The following is a 17,416-nucleotide window of genomic DNA, read 5'->3' on the forward strand; positions in this document are numbered from 1 at the left end:
TAGTGTCTGAGCAAACTCAAATTTGGCATCATTGTGAACTGTGAGTTCTTTTGTTTCCTTGTTCAGTCGAAAGCCTAGTGACCGTGCCTGTTAAAGACTACAATGATATTGAAAACCGCATTGAAGAAGGAACGCGGAATAGAACAGTGGCTGCCACCAATATGAATGCGACCAGCAGGTAATTATCTCTGGTTAAAAATAGGCGACGGGCAACACACAACTCCTGCACTTAGTCGTAATGGAAGTTATACGACCTTCAGAGCTTCGCTGTAACTAATAGGTCCTTAAGAGGTTTTCCCTTGCGATTTGAGATGAGGGAAGCCTCCTTTAATAAAGATTTCTCTTAGCCGTTTCTGGTTTTTTATAAGGTGCGATTTCTCCATTAGTATTCCCTTCAGGCTGGGCAAAGCGGGGTGGTATTGTGTAACAAAAGGAAGTACATGTAGTTTTTTTATGTGCGGATTAATTGTTTCTCTGTTAAAGCGCTGTTTTCCTGTCGGCGAATTTTACCTCAGAGAGGTTTTTTCTCACAATAACGGCAGGGTAGCCTCTTTTTATCAGGCGACTTTGGGAATTTTTGATATTTCCTCAAATGTGGTTTGAGAGGAAGTAGCTCTGAGCCTTTCTCATGTAATGAAGCCTTTCTTTACGCCTGGTGGGTGACACGAGTAGAAGTAGCGTAGAATTTAAAATTTGACCAACACTCAGCATCTTTAACAAAGGCCAAGAGGAATAACTGTTCTTAATTGTCATCATGCTACAAATGGATGAAAAACCCTATTAAGCCCCATCTATATCTATAGTTTTAATTAACAACAGTTTTCCCATACACTTGAATTGGTCAGCACTGTAGTGTCTACAGTCACGGCATTTTCACTGATTTGGCGAACTGATTCTAGCTGCTGTTTGTAAAAAGTGTGGGATGTAGAGCCTGGTAGTGCGGTCAACCTTAAGCTGCTATGGCACTCCTAGGATAGTGGAAACTCAGTTAGGGGTAGAAAACTTTTGTTTAACACTTTGACGCGTGTAGCGAGGGAAAAATGTAAGGGAGACAATTTTCTGCTTCCTCTACCTTTTCTAGCCGTGCCCACACCATCGTGGCCATAACTTTTGCCCAGAAAGGAAAAAATGAAGCAGGCCAGATGATGACTAAAACGTCTATTGTCAATTTGGTGGATCTGGCTGGAAGGTATGTTCAACGTTTCTGATACAAGGATTGTTTACCGTTTTGAAAACGTTTCCTCAGTTTGGTGGATGTCGTATTCAGGTTTTCCCTTTGTCTAATCCGTCCTCAGGCTAGCTCAGTCCGTGCAGTCTTTCAAGAACGTTACAATTAATCGCAGTCGCTGGTATGCGGCGGCTGATACCAAGTTTTTCTAAGACTCAGGGCTCAAAGTAACGCAGTTTCCAAAAAGAACCCTGATTCATGAAAAATATAAATATTCCATATTCCTAATTTAATTCTGAAAAACATACACGCTGTAGATAAATCAATCTATAAATTAAAAACAACAATAACAGCAACAACAAAGAAGGATGTTACCATGATTGCGAAATTTCTGCAAATAAGTGTTTTATACGATAATTACAAGACTTTTTTTTTTGTGCACAGACCCTTCATAGTAAGCTTTTAGAACAAAAGGCTTAAAAAGTATCGTTCTGTTTCCTTAGCGAGAGAGCAGACTCTACTGGAGCCACAGGCGATAGACTAAAGGAGGGATCAGCTATCAACCAGTCGCTTTCCACCCTAGGAAACTGTATCAAAGGTATAAATGACAATTAACACATGTTTCTGCGAATCTTATAAAACTCTTCATAAGTTCTCTAGTCTGCTACACAGCCTTTCCTTGTGCCTTAAGGTTTGATCTGTATTGTTTCTCTCTCTCTCTTTTTTTTTTTTAGCTTTGGCCGATCTGTCAATGGGAAAGAAAGGAGCTCTTGGTAAGCTATTTCGCATAACTAGTAGGACCCTCAAATTCTGATGCACGTTTGCCAAAACCAATGCTTAAACTGCTGAGGAAAAACATCCAAACAAACGAAACATAACAAAAACAGTAAGCTCAACTATCGCATTTTGGTAAATTTGTAAGCAAAGGTTTTGTCTGCTCTACGCAGTAGAATATGGTAATATAGACTTAGACGGAATAAATTCTTACGTATATTTAATAATCTTACACTTATTACTTGGAGTAGACAGTGGGCAATCTCTCATTTTTCTTTTGAGCTACAGTAAAACGAGAGTGCGCGTGTAGGGCGAGCGGCAAAGCCGCTATTAATGAGTTCTAAATCTCGAGCGAAGCTCTGCACCAATCTCTCTTTCTTTTTTTTTTTTTTTTTTTTTTTTACCCTTTTTACCATTAATTTGCGTAATTTCATTTTTTTGTTCGCCGCGCGTGGCTCTGAGGAAAGAAGGCTGACCGCTCGCGGTCTAATTTTTGGGGAAAATTCTATCACAGTAATGGGCTAGAAAAAATGCTTGTCCCGATACCCCCTCCCCCTCACATCAAAAAAATAAAGCAGCCGTTCCAATAATTGTTCGTTTTTTTTTTAATTATCCACTAAAATCTAGTGGAGAGGGGGACATGACTTATTTTTCGATGACATTTGAATTTTCTTGCCTACAGTTCCTTTCCGCGACTCTGTCCTCACCAAGTTGCTCAAAAATGCTTTGGGTGGAAACAGCAAGACGATAATGGTGAGAAATTTGCTAGTCAGCTTTGCAAAGAAAGTGTAATTGCCAGCTTTGGTTTGTGTTTTTTTGTTCTTTTTTTTTTGTCGGCTATTGTTTCTAATAGTTGTACGCGCACCGATTACTTTTTCAGTCTAACAGTCCAAGCTTTATGAGTCTGTAACCTGTGCGTTAAATGTGTGAAAGAATTTTTTTCATTTTTTGTAGATCGCTGCCTTGAGCCCCGCTGACATCAATTTTGATGAGACATTGTCAACATTGCGTTTCGGTAAGGTGACCATCTTTGTCTTCACACAGAGCAAACTTAGTTTCTAATGAGTTCTCCAAGTACACCCACAACACAATAGCACAACCTGAGCCGTTTACCATTTGTAAACCATTTCCCAGGGTTTTCTCCAACGCGTTCCCTGATGCGTGAGAGAAACCTGGGAAAGACGTTGATACCATTCACAATGACTTTCCACCCGCCCGAACCTGATGAAAATACAGTTGTACCTCTGTGTTAGAAGCAGATGCCTCTGATTAGAAGCCACCCTTTTAATTTGTACGATACACTGTTTTTTAGCCGACAGAGCGAAGTCCATCAAAACCAAAGCTGTTGTCAATGAAAGCCCGACAGAGAAGCTGATCCGTGAACTGCGAGAAGAAAACCAAAAGTTAATGGAGCAGTTGAAAATGGCTGGTCAGCCTATCATTGTTCCAGGGGAACCCGGACAACCTCAGATGGTAGGAGTGTCTGAAGAAGGTAAACTATTGCGCGTTTGCTATCCTTTTATCTCTGTGCAGTCCATTTTTAGTAATTATAGTCTGGTTTAAACGTCGCATTTCACATGGGCCAAATTGAATGCTAATGAAGAAAATCTATTGTTGTCAGATGGTGTCACAAATTAAAAAGGCCAAATTAAAAATTGTTGTCAGCAACCATTTGCAAAAATGGTCTCAAAAATTAAAAGGCCATCTGAAGCAGACGTCAGTGTCCGACCCTAGAATGAACTTCCGCGATTTTTAATCATTTGTTATCACGTGACTTATCAATTAACAACACTGAGCGTTAATTGGTGATGAAGACTGTGGGACAAAGTCGAAATCGAAAGCTACAATACTTAAAAATTCCGAGAGCTTTTTGAGACTGGAATTTATTATTTTAAAACCTTTGCAACTGTTTTTATCCTTCAGAGGTGAACGAAATGAAGAAGGAAATGGAACAGCAGGTTTGTAAACGAGTTAATTGCTACTTTTATCCTTTGTGTAAAATGGTCAACAAATTAACAGATCAAAGTTCTTTTGTGTATTTGTCTTCCGTAATATAGCGATCAATTGTTTTTTTTTCTTTTTTTATGATCAACATTACGCTCTGTACTATCATTTTTTCAATAAAACAAATGTTTTTCCTTAAGTTTCAGCTTTAAAGTCCGTAAAAATCTATTCAACATAATGTGAAACAAATCAAACACAAACTTTATTTTTTGCCAACAATCCCTGCCACTTTTTTACAGCCGGGGACGTTTCGCAAAACTGTCAATCATGAGTAATACAATGTACTTCCTGTGCGACAGCTTACACTCTTACTTAATTGGGAAATAAAAGTAATCCTGATCAGAAGAAAGAGTTTGTACGCCAAGGTTTAACTTACGTTTAAGTTCGGGGAATGGTTGGGTTTACCTATTGTAAATGTTTTAGTTATGAAAGACAGCTTAAGCAGTAATATTCGGGGGTTGAATAATTGGATCAAGATTATTCATTGTTCCTTGTTTTTGTTTTTTGTTTTTTGTTTTTTGTTTTTTTGTTTTTTTCCCCAAATAATTCATTATTTATTTTTAATTTTTCTGTGATATTCATTATTCATTTTTATATTCATTTGTTTATTTTTTAATCAGTTTTTCTTTTTAAATTCCCCATCTGTGAATCATAAAACTAAAGAAGTTAAAACTGGCTTACTAACTAAGTAAATTTTGACTGTCACAAAGGAAGAGAATCATACTCTGCAAAAACGAGGTAGAAACATTGACATTACACAATATATGAAACTTATTTTGAGCGAATTTTTCTACAATTCTATACTTTGTTTATCAAAAATTTACATTTCAGTATACAATCAACCTTATCTTTAGCAATTACCTTTCAATTATATTTTTTTTCTATACATGTGCTCCAAATAGAGGGTCTTAATGGGGTTCACCGATAAGCGTCCAATATAAATTTTACGTACAGGTAAACCTGATGATGCCATCGCTTTAAAATTGAGTCACTGATGCATTGTTGCGTTAATAATGCTACTGATGTTTTCCTTGCAGCTTTTACAAAACCAGCGTGAAATGGAGGAGATGAAGAAGTCGTGGCAAGAGAGATTAGCTGAGCAGGAAGCAGCAAACAAGGTGGGGCACGTTTATCCTTTCCACCATCAGTTAGCCTGTGTAGCAAACGTAGCAAGCGTTTCCGTGCGGTTTCGCTGCAAAGAAAGAGGGACGAGAGTAAAAAACCGCGCCGAAAATGGCGCGGCCAAAACCGAAAATCTCGTTCTCGGTCTTTCTTTGCTCCGAAACCAAACGGAAACGCTTGCTACGCAGGCTAATCATAAGTTTTACTTGGAAATCCGGAAAAAAACTGGGTTGATCTTCATTGAAGTACATTTGTAGTTTTCATTTGCGCGCAATCGTAAATAAGTAACTAGCTTTTTTTTCCCTTTTACAAAGCATAATTTCAATGTTTACTCGCGCTTGACAAGTAACATCGCGTGCTAAAAAACAGTGTCAATTGTAGACCGGAGCCGGACAGACGGGGATTGATATACAATAGAGATGCTGTAACTGGCAGGCCACTTACATTTGTGAGACTGGCAGAAACCTTAGCGCGCGATTGACTGGTCAAAAACGAGTGACAAGAAATAGTGATGTCAACATTAACGTGGCTGAACACCATTTACAGACGAAACATCATATCAATTTTGGCTTTGCGACATGCATTACGTATCCTTTTATTTTAATTTAATTCATTTTACGATTTCTCTCCCTATGTGTTCTTGAAGTGACATGTTTAATATCAACAGGCAAAAGAAGAGCAAGAGAGAAAGGAAAAAGAAATGCTGAAAACAACTCCGCACTTTTGGAACCTCAACGAAGATTCACAGCTTTCAAGAAAAGTTATACACTTTATTAAACCAGGTAACTTTCAGGGTTAATTTTGGATGCATGTACAGTGTAATGGTTTCTCGCAGACCCTGCTTAGTTAACTGTGTTTACCCTTCCTCCCCGGCTTGCTTCAGTTTCTTAATGTAACGTTTACTTACGTCTAGTAACAGGGAAATATTTAAAATCCGCATTAATTAATTAATTAATTAATTAATTAATTTATTTATTTATTTATTTATTTATTTATTTGTTCATGTATGTATTACAACACGTCGTAACATTCACGCCCTAAGGTTTAAATATCAAAGCGTTCGTGCGTTCAAGATTTAATTGGAATTTCAAAGTTTTGGTTGTGGAGTTTGAGGGCAAAACCGTCGTACCCGCAGAAAAACCTTTCGGAGCAAACACGGTGAACAATAGAGAGATTTAGAGTGACTTAAACGGCAAACGACAAACGTCAGATTCAAGTTAAGAATTTCTCAACAATAGAAAATGAGCAGATAAAATCAAAATTTGCAATTTGCATCGTTAAAACATAAAAATACAATTTTTTGTGTAGAAGTAATGAACAGCGAAAGACAAGTAGAGGAAAATTTGGTCACGTGACACAGATTCACGTTTGCCGTTAAAAGTGACTCTAAATCTCTCTAATAACCAACTTTACACGTGTGGCGGCGTTGATTGAAGTCAGGCATACTGGTGGAAAAGGATTACTCTCACGTTCTGCTTCTTTTCGCACGCTTTATAACGGTACTTCTTGAGCTAGAATCTTTCTCGAGCGAGGCCGATTCAGTAAATACAATGTAAAGTAAAATAAGCAAGCGAAAGCGCGCTGAAAGGACCAAATTCCACTTCCGGTTCCCAATTCGACGCTCTGCCAATAGCCAAGTTGATTTTTGGATTGGCGCGCGTCATCTTCACTGTAGACAGGTTATCTTTCTTAAATTTGCCCGTTGAGAATCGAAGGACATAGAATTTACAAGTTTTTAAATACTAAGCCCACAAAGAAAGTCCCCCTTGTCTACAAATTTTCGGAAGTTCATCTCACCGAACGGTCAACATTTGCGGTACTGAGTGCACTGTTACCCTACGACGTCAGCGATTTTGCTATGTTGCCTGCTAGTTGGAGACTCTTGGCGGGAAACAGTTTTATTGCGTCATGGCGTGTGATACGCGCATGCGCTGTAGGGGAAAACGGCCTGCTTTATAGCAACTAATACATACGGTTGTAGAAGTCGAATGCTGGAAACTTACAGTAGTAAGTATGTAACCATTCGAATTCTGTGCGTTTGCATCAGGTAAAACAAAAATTGGAAACAAAAAAGCAGATCCCCTTCCAGAGATTGTATTAAGTGGGCTGGGGTAAGTATATAATGAACTACAATAAATTAATGACACGTAAACACTTTTTTGACACGCGACAGAAACGTGATATTTTCATTGTCGCTTTTTCTTGTTTGTTTTGTTTTGTTTTGTTTGTTTGTTTCTGGTTTTGTTACAAAAGTGTAAAAAGCTCTTGTTTAATCCTTGGATATATATCGCAAAATGTTCACATTTTTTGTCGGTTTGTTCGTTGTCTTATAATTATTTACAGCAATAGTTAGGATCGGTGGCAGTGGCAACCTCTGTCAACATCGGTTGATTCAATTGAACGACACGAGCTCGGGATCGTTTCTCTAAAGCCCCGATGACTCATGTAGCTGAGGTTTAGCGGCATAGTTTTTACTCGATAACGAGTCCGAATTGCGTCGTTAAGACAACAATTTTAGGTCCCCTTTTGTGAAGCAGAAGTACCTATAGTATTATGCTCAAATAAATTATCCTGTTCAGTATATATTAAAGTAACTAATCACCTTTGTTGTGTATAGCATTCTTACCGATCACGCTACAGTGACGCATAAAAGTAATACCATAACAATCCTCGCTCATCCTGATGCAAAGCTGATGGTGAATGGCAAACCTGCACGAGACGAAACAGAAATACACCACAATGACAGGTTCTTTTTTGTTTTTGTCTTGTTTACGTTTGTTGGTTGGTTTTTTACTTCACTGTAAAACTTCAGACAGAAGTTTTACAACTTGAGCAACATACAGAAGAAAGTGTACGGTGCAATACCATGTTTCTTCGTATAAAGCCCTGTGTAAACGGACGCAACATTGTTAACCAACAACTCCGAACATTGTTAGATGTTACATGTTGCGTCCGTCTGCACACCCTGTTGCATGTTGTTGCACAAAATTTAAAACCGGTCAAACTTTTGGCCACGTGCAAACGCACTCGACAACTCCCGACATTGTTAGGCCAACAGTGTTGGGAGTTGTTGAGTGCGTCTGTAGTTATTGCGCACGTAGCTTAAGCGCCCAGGGCTGAGTTGCGCAAAGCATGGTTAGCTTTAACCATTGGTTAAGCAGTATCAAAACCAATACGTTGTCAAGGTATTAAACGCTGGTTAACGCTAACCATGCTTCGAGCAACTGGGCCCAGGTGTTTACAAAATGATTTCTGCTGTTGGGAAAAGCGCTAGTTTAAAAAAGGACGCTTGAATGGGGAGGGTATTTTGCCTTCAACGAGCTGTGGATCAAACATTAAAGAAAAAATTGCACGTGAGAGAAATCATCTACATTGAAAGAAAGATATAACTATAAGTAACTTTACGGAGAACAAACTGTTAAATTTTAGCGTAGCGTTGTAGTCAACGTTTAAAACTGAAAAAACACAAACGTGTGGATAGAAAAGGGTTTTGCTTGGGATATACCAACAAAGCTGTATGTTGATTCAAAACATCGTGTGAGTGGTCTGTGTCTGTTGTCACTGGCGATGTTCATACGCGTTTACCCGCGCTTTTGTCGTTCGTTTTCAGTTCTCATTGGTTCATTAGGGAACTTAATCAGTCTGGCTTTGGTTTTGGTTTTAGTGTAATGAAAACGCATTATTGAAAAGTCCCCTAACTTTTCAATCATTGGTCCTTGTTTTTGTAGAGTGGTGTTCGGTTCAAGTAGTTTGTTCGTTCTGCATCACCCAGTGGAACTTGATCTGAAGAAAAAACAGGGAGTTCAGCTTGAGGAAATCAGCTATGACTTGGCCCAGGAGGAAATAGCGGCTAACTCTGGATTTGACATGGGTAAAGGCAGCGGTCAAACGAAAAGTACGTAATAAACAAATCCTAGTCTTAATATTTAAATTGAGTGTACACTATCTGCTCGAATAAAGGCCGCACTGTTTGTTTGTTTGTTTTTTGTACATTTAATTACGAGGGGAAATAGACCTAGAAATTTGGAAATCTTTTGAAAGGCTAATTTGGCCGTTTTTCTTTATCCTTTTTTTTTGGAAACAGCGCAAAGGTATAGTGCGTAAAACCCTAGTAGCGTGTAAATCACCAATAAGATAACTTTATTTAAGCCCGCATACCTCAAATAAGCGCCGCGTAGAGTTGAGGATGCTTTACATGTAATAAGTGCTGTAGCGCATGTTCCAAAAAACAAAACAAAACAAAGCGATAAATAGTCCAAAGCCTTTCTTTTCCACTGTGATTGTTGCGAACGACTAATTAGACTTGCAGTTTTATTTTATTTTAATCATTGTATTTTATTATTTTGAAGTGGTATTTTTATTTTTATTTTTTATTTTGAAGCTCCAATCCTGCCTAGCCACTGTACTAAATATTTTTTCTTTTCTGCTATTCAAGATGACATGCTTTTACAAGAAGACTTGGTACAAATGGTACCCATGATAAGTGAAACTAATGCCATGGCAGAAGAACTTGATAAAAAGGTATCTTACGGTGACAAAAAGATTGATATTTAAATGAGGAAATCAAAGACTCCTTTCATTAAGAAACATCCCAGATAAGTAAGTCGTTGACTCTACCTTTTATGCGGGAATATCAGGAATGTCTCGCTTCTCACGCTAAGAAATTATATATTGCATTTGTACGGAAAAACTTTGCGTCTTAGGCAAGATCAGACGCGGTTTATTTTTTCCTGGCAAAAATGACATCAGCGCCATTTCTTTTTGGGAAAGGTGTAGTTGGTGTTGTCGGTTTTGTCTGAGAATGTTTAGCTTTTTTATTATTATTATTTTAACAGTCCGATCTATTCTAAAATACTTTTTCATTAACTTTTAGGTGAAGTTTGAAATTTTGTTAATATCTCCACAAGCTCGTGGATTGAAAGAAGGAAGAACTGAGGTACTATTGAACATTGTTTTGTTTTGCTTTTGCTTTTGTTGTAATTGGCTTCCTTCATGTCCGTGCTGATAGAGCTAGATGATTCCATCAAAAAGGAGCGAACTTAATTTTCTATGCTTCTACGTTGAGCAATATGTATGCGTTATCCTTACGTAAATACAATACAATTTGGAAGAATTTAACTGAGATGAAAAGCCAATTGCAAAATCATGATAAAATGGGATATACTATACGTTTTTCGGTAGGTGAAAGTCAAGATGAAAAGCTTGGAGGATGATGCAGAGTGGATTTGGGACCGGAACAAGTTCCTGAACCGGAAGTTTTTGATGCAGGAAATGTATCAAAACTACGTGGAGGGAGAGGACTGGGATCTACCACAGGTTTCTGGATCGCTTAGCCTCACTTCCACTATTCAAACACAGTAGCGACATCGTTGTCATAACTAAAATTTTTACATTTCGTCAGTATTTTGTTGAAAACCGTAAATTTTGGAATAAGCTCCCGCAAGCTTATCCATTTTTTTTGACTCGACAAAGGTCAAAACCCGAAAACTAGAACATACAGTAAAAACCCGCAACAAAGAACCTGTATTTTCCCGCCAAGTTAGCCTAAACAGATTCTAACATAAATGGTAATATTCGCAAATTTACTTAGGCTATTTAGGTTCTTGAATAGGTTTCTTTTTCTTTTCTGAAGGGAAAAATACATTATAGCTATTAAGAGTATTTACTCCCCAAGTGTACAGAACTACTTTAGAGATTTTAGAAAATAAGAACCTGTTTCATATTTTAGGCTAAACAGGTTCTTGTTAAGAGGTGGGCTAACTACTGGCAAATTTTAGCCTAACAGGTTCTTAAAAACCGGGTTGTTCGTCGCGGATTCTAACTGTATCGCAATATATGTACTTGTGAGGTGCATATTCTTAGCTTTTTCCCGGTTCTGTCGATGTCCTCGAGCATTTTCGTCAGAGTATCCGCGTCTTTAACATCCGACCCTGTAACTTCTTTAAGTTGGCCATTCTCTAAACGTGTGTTTAACGGAAAAACCGTCAGGGATGCGTGACACTTGTACTTCAATAGCTGATAAGGTGATCCTCGGTAAAGAAATATCAAAAATTGTCAAATGTTTTCAAATATGTTTTTAGAAACATTTGACACTTTTTGATATTTCTTTACCGAGTATCACCTTATCAGCTATTCTCTAAATGTACAGTATATCGTATTTACGGTATTCAAGACTGGATTTCCATCCATTTATTTATTTATTTGTTTATTTGTTTACTTATTTATTTATTTATTTCGTTAAAACAGGAGAGAGATCCATTCTGGGAGCCGGATGATGCTGAGGTGTTGATCGGTTCGGCCCATGTCTATCTTCAAAGCTTAGCATATAAGGTATGTTTGTTAGCCTTTAATTCAAAGTATTTGGACGCCCTTAAACTGACACTTCGCTAGTATTCACCTTGGGGGTCGTTGTTCTTTCAAGAGTTGCTAACTGGCCCGAGTTTAGCCTACCAGTGAAAGAAGCTCTTTACATACGCTTTTCCTTGCGCTTTCGCAATGTTATCTCTTTCCATTAAGCCCTGGGACACATTTCGCGGCAGTTTAGAGACTTCTTAGCTGTGGTCGCGTCTTGATAAGGTCATCTTATTTTTTTATTTATTTACTTGTCTATTTATTTATTTATTTCAATTATCCATACTTAATTTTTCTTCTTCCTCTTCTTCTTTTCTTTCTTGTATGTTGTTTATTCCTTTGCACAGATTGAAGTTGAGGAAAGCCTTACGATAACAGACCACAAGGGGAATGAACAAGGTCATCTACAGGTAAATAAGAAGTTTTTGTCTTCTTTGTACTAGTTATTTAAGCAGGGTTTGTTTTGGAGGACGACATTGCGTTACGAAATCTAATTCTGCAATAAATTTTGGTAACTTCCTCAAATGGTGCTTGTAAATTGCCTGGAATCAAGAATTCGATTGAAATAGGAAATATCATCAGTTACGTAGAACTAAGTGAAAAACCAAAAGAAAAGGCCACTTCCGAGGTCCAAAAACCCTCACTTTCAAAATGAGGCTAGGTGCACAACCTTTCTTGTGAAAATGAGTTTTATTTGTATAAGAATGAAAAATGATTTCCATATCAAAGGCTGAGCACCTACCCTCGTTTTGAAACAGAGGCCCGGGGGAACTCGGAAATGGCTTATTATCGTGTCTGCCAAGGTGCGACTTGGAGATAATTAAAAGTTTGGTAATCAAATGATGGGTAGTAAGGAGTAGGGGAAGTCATCACTAAACAACGATTATACAGAGCTTATTACCAGAGTTTCCTTTCCGCAGATCGAAGCCTATCCTTGTGATGATAAAGGAAACGAGGACGGTGATGATTTTGTCGAAGACCCGAAAGAGTTGGTATGTATTTATATAAATTATCGTATGAATACAGCTTTTTGAATGCATCTTGGATAGCTTACATTTTTTAACCCATTCACCTCCGTGGTTTTTAGCGATGAAAAAAAAAGGCCCTTTGAAGCTTGTCGAGCCATTTTCTGTCTGGCTTTAAAGAACTAAAACTACCCCAAGCGCCGACAATAGGTCTATCATTTCGCCGCCTTCTATTCCAGATGCAATTTGTCAGCTTCCGAAATTCGGCCATGCGCAGAAAGCAACATTTCGAGAACCATTCTGCATTACATAGAAGACAAAATCCAAATTTAAATTGCTAAATATAAATTCCCTTTCAACATCTGGCTTGTTAAGGATTCCATGCAAGAACTGACTGACCTAATGAAAAAGTGAATCAATGAATTTCTCGCAACGTGGCTGACTGACTGACCAACGGACTGACTGACTAATTTGAATGGCTGGCTGGCTGACTGACTGACTGACTGACTGACTTAAACCGAGTGACTAATTGACTGACTTAGCGAGTGACTGAATGACAGACTGGCGAACTCACTCACTGAGAAATTAACTGACTTACTGAGAGGTTTTGGTTGACAAACTTACTGACCAACTGACAGACAGACCGAATGACCGGCTGGCTGGCTGGCTGACCGACTTGCTACTGACTCGCGGACTTACCGGCCAACTATCCGGTAACTGCCTGACTGAATTAATTACTGTCTTGCTGGTTGGCTGACTAACTGACTGACTGACTGACTGACTGACTGAGCGACCGGATTGACTGGCGGGTTGGTAAGCTGGCTGTTCGACATATGATAAACTGACTGTCTAGCAACAGACGGGCAGACTGCATGAGTCAATCCCCCCTCACATAGTCACCAATTATTGTGTAATTGACTGAAAATGGAACTTAGTGTCTGTGTCGCTCACTATCGAATTAATTTTTTGCATTCATTTCTTAGATTGGACAATCACTTTATTTCAAACTAAAAATTCCACATGCAAGAGGATTACCAGCAAGATTCGGAAAGGTATTCGTTTGTTGTTGTTGTTGTTTTTATTAGTTTTATATTGTTTTATTTTAATTTCTCTTAAGGAAGTCAGAAAACGTTTTAAGGATCTTAACCTCTGTCTTTTAAAGTTAAAAGAGGAAAAAACGCATTCTCAAGTTGTACTTTCTGTCGCTGAAAAGTGTTTTTATGCGTAATACGTAACTGTGTGGAGACTCTATAGCATCATGTCACCCTATCAAGGCACAATTTCTGTTCATGTTCACACCATAGCGGATAGCATTTCGTACTATCCGGCATATTAAGAACGCTTATACCATATGTGACTCTCCAGTTAGGAGATCGGCGCGGCGCAACTTTGCTCCTTTACAGATATCGCAGCGAAATCACCGCTCTTGTGTGTGAACAAAAGCTTTATCCGGTATAGTTTTCGTGCGTATAGTGTGAACCGGGCGGAGGGAAGAGACGAGGTCTGGGACCGAGAAACGATGTTCTCCTCACAACTTGCAAAGCGGTCACCTTGCCTGTTGCTAAGTGGATAATTGCAGTAATTTACCCATGATTGCCAACAAGCAGCCTTGCGAAGATGCAAGGCGGTAGCCTAATAGAGCCGTGCGCGATTGTTCCAGGGGCAGAAAAAATCTCGAAACGATGTAACATAGAGTAATGTAAGGCAACCATGACGTAATGCAGGACAGAGAATGCATTGTTTTCGAGCGAACACCTGATACATATCAGAGATATCCACGTGCCGTGTGCGTTTTTGTGAGTCCCGTGCTCATCCCGTCTTCAACCAATCGTCGGGTGGATCATTTCCATCCTACACGATATCTGTCGCATTTGCCCGCTGGAAGTTTTTTATTGCATGCCGCTAAGAAAAATAATAACGCAGCGAAATTTTTTGCGTCTTTGATGCAAAATTGGCTGCGGTCACATCTGGGCTACTAAGGAGCTTTAGCATCGACGACGACAACGGCAGCGAAAACGTCAGTTTTAAAATGAATTCCCATTTTTTTCAATTTTTGTGGCGTTTATTCCAATTTGCTGAAAATGGCAAGTGTAGGCGAATTTCCCTGGAGTTGATTTCGTGAGGACCGCACTCAAGTTTGGAGAGAGAAAAAGAGATTCGTCGTCACTTGTTTACGTCCTCCATAAAACTTGCAATTAGGCATTTTCACGTCGTAGTCGTGCAAGGACGGTAAAGAAATGTACAGAAAAGCGTGATGCACGTGCAAAGTTGTTGTTTTGTGTAATAAACCTATTGCTTTTTTGACGTCCTCGTTGCCGTCGCCGTCGTCATTGCTAAAGCTCCCTACTAACTATACATGTAGTTAAGACGGGGATAACTATAGTTAGCTATTTCGGTAATGTGACCGCTTCTCTGTTCGCTCGAACTATAGTTAGAAAATTTACGCCTCGGTGATCCAAAACAATACAGACTAACTATAGTTATACCCAAGCAGGGTTCGTGGGTTAGTCTTAAGTTTACAAAGAAACAACCAATCAGAATGTGACACTTCTTTTCGCACGTGCGAGATGAGCTTATATAAATATGCGAAATAAAAACCAAGCGTGAAGCGAGGGGGAAACCAAAAACAACAAACAACAAATTTACATAGGCTAATTAGAACTAACTGTTGTTAACTGCGTGGTGTGACCGCAATGTCGATCGAAAGCACTAACTACAGTTAGGTATGACGTCACGTAACTTGACACTAACTTATGTTAAACTTTAGTTACGTCGTAGATGTGACCGCAGCCACTAATTCGGAAGGTAATAATTTTTTAGCTTTAAAAGGAGACCAAATATAAGCCTGTACGTTGAATATTCGCGGACTTTAATGTGATTTTTTTAGGATTTTAAGTTTACTTATAAGACCACTAAATTTTACCCAAAATGACTTGTGCGCAACTTCGGACAAAAACACGAACTTCAATATCTCGAAAAATTCGCTGCGTAAAGTCGGGATTTCAAATTCTTTAAGCAGTAGAACAGTGTAGTTCACTATTTCCAAAAGACAAATTAAAGTAAGGGGCACACATACACCAAACCCATGATCCGCCTTGCCTGCGCATGTCGTGGGAGAACTGCCGTGCGGTTCCCAGCCAACAGCTCCCACATGTGTTGTGTGGAGCTGGCAGGTAAAGGACTCGCCTCGGCCGGAACAGTTTCTTTTGTACACTTACTCGGGTCACTGACCGACGGCTATGCCATGCTGAAGAGCGCCAGTAAGGACGAAACAGCTGTTCATGGCTGCCACTGCCCGCGTGATATGTCTGTGCGCATACGTGAGGTAATGATCAGGCCGTGGGTTGGTGTATGTGTGTCCCTTGCTTTAATTTACTGTTAACGCGTGATCTACCTTCGCCGTGCATGTCGTGATAGAACTGCTGTGCGGTTTCCAGCCAACAGCTCCCACATGTGTTGTGTGGAGCTGGTGCTTGATAGACTGCTTTGCACACACATAGGCAGTAAGCGGTTTTTGAGACGCGGGTTTTTCCCGTTCATTAACAGCTGTCTGTGGGTGTCACTGCCCGTGTGATATGGCTGTGCGCATGCGTGAGGTACTGGCCCGGCCGTGGGTTGGTGTATGTGTGCCCCTTGCTTTAAGTTTGCACTATTTCAATGCAATTGAATTAAGCTAGATCTATTTTTCATCAATTACATTATTTCATGACATTTCTAAACAAATTCAACAGTGCGCGCGTATAGGTGAAATTTTTGCTCGCTGGCACTTAGCGATAGCTATAACTGGTAAATATTTTAGAAGCGAGAAGCGAACACGCAGAGGAAATAATTCAATTCAGGTATGTTCGGTCATATTTATAAAGCTCTCTTCCGACAAATTTGACATTTTTCTCAGTAATTTTTATCAGCGTCATAACTTCTATAATCTTCTGATGTCCTCGTGCGGCAAAACGATGTTAACCTATAAACTCGATCAATAGTCCAGCGCGCGTCGTTGTCCATTTAAGACCTCGATTTACACAGTTGTAGTGACTGTCGCTTGCGTTTTGCAGTTTCAGTACCAAAGGACAAATATGATATGCGAGAAAAGCAAAGACGCATGTGTGATAACTTTTCATTCCGTTTATTACGCTCAGTCAACACCTTGAATTCAAAGTTAAAAAAAGTATAATAAACAAATGACAAGTATTGCTGAACCTCAACTCTTCAGTGTTTCTTGTGAGCCTTATGTTGCATATTCTAAACTCTGCTAAAGACAATTGATTTTAAGAAAGAGCAAACCACGCACTTTGCCTGAAAAGCGACTTAAAATTAATAAATTTGAGAATTACCAAAAGATGATAGTGAGAAACAGTCCCGCCTTCGACCGCCATGGTTTTGTCGCTTCTCAAAAACTGTTGACCTTCCTTTTTTTTTTTTTTTTCAATTAATATCCATGATCAGTACACAAATCCGCTGGCAAGACCCTTGATCGCTTTGCAAGTTGTGGGAACGTCGTCTGGATTGATTTCATTTAAGAGAATACATGAGAAGTAGCAAGTAGCTCCCCCCCCCCCCCCCTTCCCTGGTGTGAACATTGCCTATTTTCAAACAAGCAGGGCTGATACGAGTCCATATATTATGGGATAAACAGCAAAACAGCACCAGACCCACATAGTCAAAAAGTGCACATTGAGGTTCGGAACTTTCTTAAGTTTGGTGTTAATCGGGCCTACGTTAAACGAGATACAGTCATTTAAAAACCCCAAAATTTGACGAGAATTTTACTGACGTCCGGACGGTGTATCCGGCAATCCATACAACTCCTATAGATTTGTAAGTTTTCAAATAGCTGTATATTTTTCAGTAAAGAGATTTCTCTTTAGAGGTTTCTCTCTTGCGTAGCTTTTAGCGTTTACAAAGTCGTTTTCGCCGCTTGTCAGTTGCGTAGTTGGTGACAAGCGGCGACAATAACTGCCTAAACGCTAAAAGCCATACAGGGGAGAAACCTCTGCTTGCAGGATACTTACAAGTGCGCTTGCAAGTGAATATT

At 39.2% G+C, this 17,416-nt stretch overlaps 1 protein-coding gene across 1 annotated transcript in view; it reads left to right on the forward strand.

Annotated features, from left to right (window-relative positions):
* LOC140930922 (kinesin-like protein KIF28P) overlaps positions 1 to 17,416 on the forward strand; it is a 37,367-nt gene that overhangs the window by 7,120 nt on the left and 12,831 nt on the right. The window contains exons 7-26 of the mRNA XM_073380641.1: positions 67 to 178; positions 1,082 to 1,189; positions 1,672 to 1,766; positions 1,903 to 1,941; positions 2,625 to 2,695; positions 2,897 to 2,957; positions 3,255 to 3,434; positions 3,866 to 3,900; positions 4,984 to 5,064; positions 5,736 to 5,850; positions 7,116 to 7,179; positions 7,686 to 7,814; positions 8,797 to 8,963; positions 9,504 to 9,589; positions 9,942 to 10,004; positions 10,250 to 10,384; positions 11,315 to 11,398; positions 11,767 to 11,829; positions 12,340 to 12,411; positions 13,368 to 13,436. Of these exons, the coding sequence (XP_073236742.1) occupies positions 67 to 178; positions 1,082 to 1,189; positions 1,672 to 1,766; positions 1,903 to 1,941; positions 2,625 to 2,695; positions 2,897 to 2,957; positions 3,255 to 3,434; positions 3,866 to 3,900; positions 4,984 to 5,064; positions 5,736 to 5,850; positions 7,116 to 7,179; positions 7,686 to 7,814; positions 8,797 to 8,963; positions 9,504 to 9,589; positions 9,942 to 10,004; positions 10,250 to 10,384; positions 11,315 to 11,398; positions 11,767 to 11,829; positions 12,340 to 12,411; positions 13,368 to 13,436 (1,829 nt within the window). The remainder of the gene's footprint in view (positions 1 to 66; positions 179 to 1,081; positions 1,190 to 1,671; positions 1,767 to 1,902; positions 1,942 to 2,624; positions 2,696 to 2,896; positions 2,958 to 3,254; positions 3,435 to 3,865; positions 3,901 to 4,983; positions 5,065 to 5,735; positions 5,851 to 7,115; positions 7,180 to 7,685; positions 7,815 to 8,796; positions 8,964 to 9,503; positions 9,590 to 9,941; positions 10,005 to 10,249; positions 10,385 to 11,314; positions 11,399 to 11,766; positions 11,830 to 12,339; positions 12,412 to 13,367; positions 13,437 to 17,416) is intronic.

This window comes from Porites lutea, chromosome 3 (assembly GCF_958299795.1).
Source record: "Porites lutea chromosome 3, jaPorLute2.1, whole genome shotgun sequence".
Taxonomy (NCBI): domain Eukaryota; kingdom Metazoa; phylum Cnidaria; class Anthozoa; order Scleractinia; family Poritidae; genus Porites; species Porites lutea.